The 9274-nt window shown below is 38.6% G+C and overlaps 1 protein-coding gene across 1 annotated transcript; it reads right to left on the reverse strand.

Moving 5' to 3' along the window:
• Window positions 1–2635: 2635 nt before the first annotated feature.
• Window positions 2636–9011, reverse strand: LOC131221449 (glycerol-3-phosphate acyltransferase 9-like). Its single transcript, XM_058216704.1, has 3 exons — window positions 8826–9011; window positions 8648–8705; window positions 2636–2859 (listed from the first exon to the last, which is right to left on the reverse strand). The coding sequence occupies exons 1-3, from the start codon at window positions 8945–8947 to the stop codon at window positions 2815–2817; spliced, it is 225 nt and encodes a 74-aa protein (XP_058072687.1). The 5' UTR covers window positions 8948–9011; the 3' UTR covers window positions 2636–2814.
• Window positions 9012–9274: the final 263 nt, after the last annotated feature.

The following is a 9274-nucleotide window of genomic DNA, read 5'->3' on the forward strand; positions in this document are numbered from 1 at the left end:
CATGCCTTTTGGTTTATGAAGCACCCAAAGTACATTCCTAAGGATGATGAACCAAGTATCGATGCCTTTATTAGCAAGTTCATTATGGTTTATACTAATGATATATTGGTGTATAATTATTCTTGTGAAGAGAATTTGAAGCACTTGCAGTCGTTATTTGATGCATTGAAGCCGGAGAAGTATTATGTGAAAGCTAAGAAAAGTGGCTACCTTTACGGACATGTGGTTTTCTAGGCAACATTGTATCAGCGGAAGGGGTGAAGGTCGATCAAAGGTGGATACAATTATTTTAGTTTATGCCAAAAAATGTTGATGAGGTCCTTAGTTTTCACAAGCTTACTACCTTTTACCAGTGTTTTATTTGAGGTATCAGCCCTCAATAATATTATTGTGGTACTTACTGACTATATGAAGAGTGGGAGTTCTTGGCGGATTGAGGCTAAGAGGCATAGCTTTCAGCTTTTGAAGATCAAAATTACTGAGGCTCTCATATTAGTTATGCCTGACTTATTAAAGTATTTCAAGTGAGTTGCAATACCGCTCATCTTAGCATAGGAAGCACATTGCTGTGTGACCCTACCACCAAGGATATCCCTAGTGGCAGGCACTGTGCACACCTTCATGTATGTGTTTAATCCATGCTGTCCATCTGTTTTGGCATCGCATTTTAGGGCATGAGCCTAAAAATGAAGCAAATCCAAAGCTCAAGTGAACCACACCACAATAAACAATGGTGATTAAATGTCCACCATTAACAACTTCTTAGGGGCCACAAAAGTTTTGGATCAAGCTGATATTTGTATTTTCCCTCCATCCAGTCAATGTGACCTTATGAATAGGTTCAATGGCAAATAATGTGGCCCCCAGGGAGGTTTCAACCATGGGTGTCATTATCCCCATTGTTTCTTGTGGTGTGATCCACTTAAACATTGCATCATCCATTCCTATATTCAATCAAATCTCTACATATCATTTGTTCATGTACAAATGGCATATGTGAAAGGGAGGCACATCTTGTACAAAATGAAGTTGGCTTTACATATTACCTTTTATTTTTTTCTAATTTTCATAAGAAATGCAACACCCTCTCTAGTTTTCTGTCTTTCAACATGGCCTTATTATTGATGGATCTCTCGAGCAAAAATGCACGAACCAATGAACTAGATAGCATGAGAACAGAACTCACAAGCGTACCAATGAAAAAGCTCTACAAATTATCTTTGGCCAAAGGATGGTAAGAAGCTCAAGCAAAGAGCCTGATCTATAGGACATCATCCAATATTTGATATGAGGGAGAAAAATCACCCCAAAAAAAAAAAAATCCTTAGACAATCTAGCCCATTCAACTACAACCCTCCAGCATTTAGAAAAACCACCTGCAACAAGCACATCTTATCCCAAAAAGCTCCTGTTGTTATGCTCAAGCCAACTTCACCATGAGGTAGCAAGGAGGGTAAGCGACAAATTCCAAAATCTCAACCTCTTAAAGATTCCTAGAAAATGAAGGATATTTCCCTTTCAAAGAGTATTCCAACTCTGAGCACTACTTTCAAAAGACCAAAGGCCATGTGCTGAGAAGACTACCTACCAAGAAAACTAACCACCCACTTCCATGATTCCATCTCATATTTACTTACCATCACCCTTTTTCACAACCCACCTTCCTCTCTAAACCTTCGTAGCCTTCCCCAAGAGGGCCAAGTTCATTGACTTGGCTTCTAACACCAAATCCCCCAAACTCCTTTGACTTGCAGACATCATCCTAACTAACTAGATTGAACTTGTTTTCATTCTTAGACCCTTACCATTGAAAATCCTTTTGGATAAGATATTAATTCAGACAATATTATGTGGATCATGCATTTTATTATATATATGGAAATGGTACTATGAGGTCGAGTTGTGTGAGCCTCACCGTGATGTGTGTCGAACATCTACACCATCAGTCAGATGCACCATTCCATGATGAACCACGGGCTTAAAAATCAAGTCAATCCATGACTTGGGTGAGCCACACCACATACAACAGTTGAGAGGTGTTACCCTCCCATTAAGGCATTCATAATCATTTATTGGGCCCACCGAGATGTGGTTCACAAATCCAACCCATCCATTGTGTGTGTCCCACTTGGATGAGGGATTAGACCAAGTTTCAGCCGAATCCAAAACTCAGGTGGGCCCCACCAAGTGCTTTTATTTATTTTAGGCATGTCTTCATATGGTTTTAGATGGTATGTCCCACCTGAGTTCCATATACAGCTGATTTTTAGGATATCCCATAAACTAGAGGGGACCCCATCAAAAGCACGGTGTTGATGTTCAGCATGCATCACGGTGGGGCCCACACAGCTCGACCTCATGGGAAGTTCCCATGAGCTTAACCGCATAGAACCATTTCCCATTATATATATATATATATAATATTTATTTATCCATATATATATATATATATATATATATATATATATATATATATATATATATATATAATATATGTATACATATTATATACATCTTCATATATTTGTGGCCATCTGAGGATCATGTAACTCCTCCAAAATTATATAGCCATTAACCTAACAAATTATAAAGATTTGGTGTCAGCCGATAAGTTGTTCCAGGATGGCATCATGATATTATTGTGAACATATTGTGGTGGCATAAGTTTAAACATCTAATTCAATTCACTTCACAGTAGACAAGATACCTACTTCAGTTCAACAGAAAGGGAAGTTTGCACCTTGTTGGAAAAAGAATCCCATATCTAACAACCACTCCTAAGCACCACAGAGGAAACAAATACACATTCCAGTTTCAAGGCTCTGAAGGATTAGATTTGAAGCAACGAGTAAAAGAATCCTGTTCATGCAACATGATAATTTCTAAGCGACACATGAGAAGGAAAAAACAACCTCAACAAAATGCAGACATCATGGTCAATACATTTAAAAGGTAACGCATGATTTTCTTTTCAATGGCAAGGTAACATGGGATGTGTGTGATGGTGAAGGGGTAAGAGTTAAGACACATGCACAAGAATAACAAAACTTAAGGAACTAGAATATGCACTCGAGAATTGAGAAACACACAATCTAAATGAAGGGCTCTTAACCGAACAATATAACCATATAAAATCATGTGCTTTATGAGTCATAAATTTTAAAAGCAGTGAAACACGAAGTAGTTCAACCAGCAATGTGGTCATAGCAAGGTACAAAGTTCAAACTATCAGTACCAAGCACATAGGACCTCCTGCAAAACCAATACCTACCAACCCAACAGGCTGTTGATTTGCATTATTTATTTATCTTGTGTGGGTATGTTGGGATGGAACCGGATGTCACGGAACCCAGAAATTATATAATCCTCGGGTGAACTATGTGTGTCTGTGTGTTATCCTCAGGCTTTAAGTCCATACATGTGGGGCACACAGGTCAGTAATGCACGCTGTTGATCAGGTGGGCCCCACTAGATGGACCACACGACAAAAATCTCCCACATTGGAAGATCCTAAACATCCAATCATTACCTTTTTCTGTTGAATATGGACTATAGCTGCATCTTTTACTTAACTTTCTATCTTCACTTTTCAGGCCATCGATCAAAGGGTTAGGCTTGCCACACAGGAACATTTGGGGGCATGGTCCATCCAAAGTTGAGCATATTGAATCAATGGTCTGACCAACTGAAAAATGAGTCCCACCCAAGTTCAATAACGATAATGGATGGCGTAACTGCCAGCTGTTTCAACTGTTACATTACAAGATATAATGGCCATAACAACCTTTGTGGCCATGTAAGGGTCGATTTTTTTTTTTTTTTAAGAAAAAATTTGAAAAATATTTAAAAAGTTCCAAAAAAAATAATAAATGAGAGGATTCCAAATATGTAATCTTTTCTGATTTTGAACATGTTTATGATGGTGTAATAGATCATTCTTTGGTAAGAATGTTGTCTCAGGCTATCTGATGATTTTATCAACCTGAGAAGCTCAGAATAACTTCAAAATTCATATATTTAATTTTCTAAATATCCAATATCAAGGATTCAATATAAATAAATTATATGAGCATGGATCTAATGATAAGACAATTATATATTTATATTTATATAACAATTTTACTAAAAACAACCATAGAATAGCTAATTTACAACTCACTCAAATGGCCCAAAATTTATGCAATTTATAGCGTTCATCCCACCAATGGATATCCCTAATCATTTGAAACAATTTTCTTTAAAAAATAAAAAATAAAAAATTGAGGAAAAAAATAAAAATTAGATTTGAATAAATAGCATCAGGTCAATTTAGGACGACTCTAATGCCCCTAAAATTGCTTGAAATTCATGTAATTTGTGGAACTCATCCCACTAATGCATATCCCTACTTGACACCATTTCCCTCAATAAATTTAAAGAAAAAATAAAAATTAAATTTAGATGAATAGTGTTGGGCTAATTTAGTATGACTTGAATGTCCCCAAAATAGAGCCCGAAATTCATGCAATCTGTGAAATTTATCCCGCTAATGCATATCCATTTGGCACCATTTCCCTCAAGATATTTGAAAAAGAATTAAAAATAAATTTGAATGAATATTGTCGGCCCAATTTGAGACCACCCGAATACCACTAAAAGGAGCTAAAATTCATGTGATCCATGGGATTCATCGTAATAATGCATATTAGCGCCTATTTGGTGTATGGTATTAGGTGGGATAAGGCAGTATGGAATTGCATTTAGCCCCATGCAAATTCCATCCGGCATTTGGTAACAACAGGAAGGATTGGATAAATCCCAGTATCATGTGCCAAAAGTAGATGTCGCGGAATTTCGTGGTGGATTTCAAAATCCACCACATCTATGAGCCCCATGTTGATACATGTGTTTTATCCATGCCACCCATCCATATGCACCCTTTACACATAACATTCAAGTTGCATATGCGTACAGGTGGCCAGCATCTAAATGGATGGTTAAAAAAGGTTAGCAAGTTGCTTGTTTGTGATCCCAACATTTCTGGCCCACTCGAGGCTTGAAATTTCCTCATGTTTGGCAAAAGTATATATTGCAATGAGCTTATTACAATCATTCTATTAAATATCACATATGTACACTGGGATATTAAAGCTGATTCAGGATAACACATGTTCTTGTGAATATATTGAAAAATTCCAATGCATTCCAATTCTTCCCATTTACATCAATCCAAACAGAATATTTGCATTTCAAATGCATTTCACTTACTCCCATCTAAACACAACCAAGTAAGCCATTTACTCCTAATTCATTTACCTCCAATTCCACTTCCCATTTACATCCATTTACAAGCTCCCAAACGAGCCCTTCAAGGAAATGGGTTAAAAATAATCCCAAGAATCAAAGATATCAAAAAGTGGAATACAAACAGTGAAATTTCCAAAATAATCCCCCAAAGGGGCCGTTACACTTGACCACAACAAGGCACTACAGGACCGTTACAGTCCAATCTTTCAAAACAGGCCGTTACAACCCTCTAATGCATAATGGCCCAAACTTTTATTGTTGTATAACAGCCAGTCCCACCTGTACAGATTCAATAGCCTAGCACACTCCACAAAAGATTGAATTCTTCACCTGAGAAATAACCAGTGGGTGAATGCCCAATCCTTGTTTTATCCACTGAAGCATGGTAATTAGTTGGACAAGTTACAGATGGAACGTGAGATCTTAATGAGATCACACCAGTTCACACAGACAAGGAAGCAATTTAGACACAACCTTGTTTACCCTGCCAATCTGTCATTGCAACAAGGGCTACAAAATCAAGGAGTGGCATTATCTTTGTAGCAGTTCTTGGATCTGTGGCTGCCAAAAAGCCATGTCTAGGTTGGTTTTTTAATGGGTAACAACAATATATATTTTGTTCAGAAAGAAACAAAAAGATACTAGAGAGGGCCCTACTCACCAACATACACATGCAATACAACAATCCCCTAATGACGACAATATCATTTTATCAATCACTTCCACATAATTTTTTGTAAAACCATCTTTAGCATATATGTCAACCTCTGCATTCGCACTTCTATGCATATGTGGAATAACAAATCTATTGATCCACTGAGATCAATAATATATTCAACAAGATTTAATAAATCTATTCCTCAACGTTTCCTTCACTCTTGGGCGTGGTAACCATATTTGCTTCTAGGTAGATTGTTACTGCAGCGATGGCCCTTTGGAAGTGGAGTTTCCCTCTTTGGCAAGCTTGTCCCCTAATAAGAATATATCGGTGGCTAGTTGCTTCTCTGCCAAAGTTGGGTGCAGGGTTTGGTGTCCTTCATGTCACAGGGCTCTAAATGATGATGAGGGTGACGACTTCGCGAGGCTTGTGACGCGCCTATGCAACATCTCCCCTTCCCCTTCTTCCCCAAATGGCCTAGTAGGGGCGCCTTCTCATCTGGGAAGTTTTCAATCAAATCCCTCTACCAATCAATTTGCCCTGCTTCGATCACCAGTGAGGCTGACATTTTTTACACCATTTGGTCTAATGGGACTCCCCCAAAGGTGGCTACCTTTGCTTAGTTAGTGGGCCACAAGTGCATTCTCACGATTGACAATCTTCAAAAATGGGCCATGATCTTCCGAACTATGTCTTATGTGCATGAGGAACGCGAAGTCCTTAGATCATCTTTTTATTCACTACAAATTCGCCCACAAAATCTGGTCTCATTTGTTCAAGGTCTTTGACCCAGCCTGGGTGATGCTGGCTTCCGTTCTTCATCTGTTTGGGAGGTGGCATGCTGCTCAGTTCTCTAATCCTTTTCAGACAAGGTATTCCGTAATGGTAACGGTGGTCATAACAGCCACCATCATTACCTTTACGATACAGGTTGTAATGGCTATCACGGCCCCCGTAACAACCGTTACGGCCTCTCTTTTTATTAAAAAAATCCGAACAACTTGTATCAGCCCCATAATGGACCATTACAAGCCTGTTACGGCCCTTATGGGAAGACAGGAGCTATAATAGCCTTTACGGGTCATTTTTTTCACAACATCTGTTACAACCTTTACGACCCGGTAACATGTAATGGTTGCCACCATTACCTTTACATAACGGCCTTTATGGCACACCATTTTTTCGGATCCTTTGGCGAATGTCGCTTTTAGCCATCCTATGGAAAAGTGGGGGGAGCGTAATGCTAGATGTTTTCACGGCAAAGAATGGCTATGGGATGAGGTTCTTTGGAAAATCAAGAGGGATATTTTGGAATGGGCATCTCCATCTGCTAAAGTGGATTCTTCTCTTGCGCGTCCTTTTCTTTAGTTTTAGCTTTTTCCACTGCCCTTGTAATTTTTTCTCAGCTTGTTTTCAAGCTGTTTTCTAATAAATCATTTATTACTCGTCCAAAAAATAAAAATAAAAATAAATGCCAAGTCCAATGAGTTGCATTCCTTGAGTACCCTTCAACTATAATTGGGGAAAACTATGTTGCACTGCCATCATAACACTTTTCTGTAGATCCATAACTTCTGCATAAGGCTTGGGTTGGTTTTGGGGCTGGACTTTAATATGTTTGTGTGGGCCTGTTCAAAATGTTGATTTTTCTCATCTCAGGCCGGGCCCATCAACATCCCTGCTTGATTATATTCCTGGTGCCCATGTTTTAAACCCCAAACTAGAACGGGCAAGCAGACCAGTTAAGACTAGAACCCGCCACCAAAACAGTCTGTCATCCAAAAATAAAAATAAAATTGCAAGTATCCATGACTTCAAAACCAGACATTCTAATGCAAACTCCCAAGATGGCCAAGAGGGTCGGACCGGTTGGTTTTACAACAGTGGTCTTTTGCAACACCATGATGTAATCTCGAACAGATTGGACTCGAGTCAAGGGAATGACCCAAGAAATTACATAGATGTACAGGAGAAAATGATATACGCACGTGGCAGCGACAAAATAGTAAACACGAAATCATAAGGCACTAATCAAACTCATATTTTTTTTGCTTTTTCAATATTTGCCTTCCAATAATAGAGCTTACAAAGGCACATGCTATACTCCACAATTTTATTATTTTAAAACAATCCATATGCAAAAAAACAACACCCAAATAAAAACAAGGTATCATATAATGCTCAGTAGAAACAAACAACAGTTTTTCGTCCAGCACCTTTTGGCAACCAAAGCCATTCATCTGGTGGACCTTATCATAGAAGGGCCATGATCCAATATCTCTTCTCCTCAGATTAGCCTAGCCATCCAATCAGACGCTAGCAAGAAGACAATCACAGCCAATTGCCAATATTACAGAGGCCCGCAATGAGTTGAGATCATCTAGCGACAGGACCCACTTCATGAATGCATTAGATCACCTAAAGGCGGGCCCCACATGTATGGCACACCAGCCCAAATGAATCGCTTGACCAAACAACACATGTATACTTCTAAATTCCAATAAGAAACGATAGAATTAGCATTCACTAATCAACCCACAGTACTCAATTATCACGCATTGCAAACCCAATTCAAGAATGAAAGAAACAAAGAATTCCAAATAATCGAAACTACCAAAATATTTTTCCACCCAGAAAAAAAAATGAAAAGAAGAAATCTAACACCAAAAAAAACAAAAGAAGAAAAGAAAGGTATAGACATACATCAACGATGGCCCCTGCGGCTTCTGTTAGTGCTGGCAAGATGTCCAGCAGATCGCGTCTGATCGTAAGATAAAGGGCATCAATCAATTTCTGATCATTTAAATTAAAAAGAAATCTCCTTTCAACAAAATTTAAAAAAAAAATGAAAATGTAGAGGATGATGGTGATGAGAGGATACAGGAGGAGCTTATGATTAGACGTATCATGGATGGATTCGGTCAGATACTCTTCAATGTTCGGCCGGTCTAAGTCTATCTCTGAGCTTGACGTGCGGAGCTCAGACATGGTATGATGCTCCATCGATAGAGAGGCTTTCTCTGCTGCCGCTGCGGCTTGTTTTTCCCTGCATCCCTTCTTCCCCTCCTCCCTGATCCATGTATTCTATATCCACCTTGTCCATCCATTTTACCAGATCAGCTTAGGGCATGTTCCAAAAAATGAAGAGATCCAATTCTCTGATGGACCATATCATAGGAAACAGTGGCAACTGACTATTAATGGGCCATTTGAGTTTTGGATCAACCTAATATTTGTTTTTTCCCTTAGTAAGGTTAAACACGTTGAATGGCAAATAAACGTATCAATAGGTTGGACGGCAAATAAATATTACTGAAGTATTATGGTGAG

The sequence above is a fragment of the Magnolia sinica genome, chromosome 12, assembly GCF_029962835.1.
Source record: "Magnolia sinica isolate HGM2019 chromosome 12, MsV1, whole genome shotgun sequence".
Classification (NCBI taxonomy): Eukaryota; Viridiplantae; Streptophyta; class Magnoliopsida; order Magnoliales; family Magnoliaceae; genus Magnolia; species Magnolia sinica.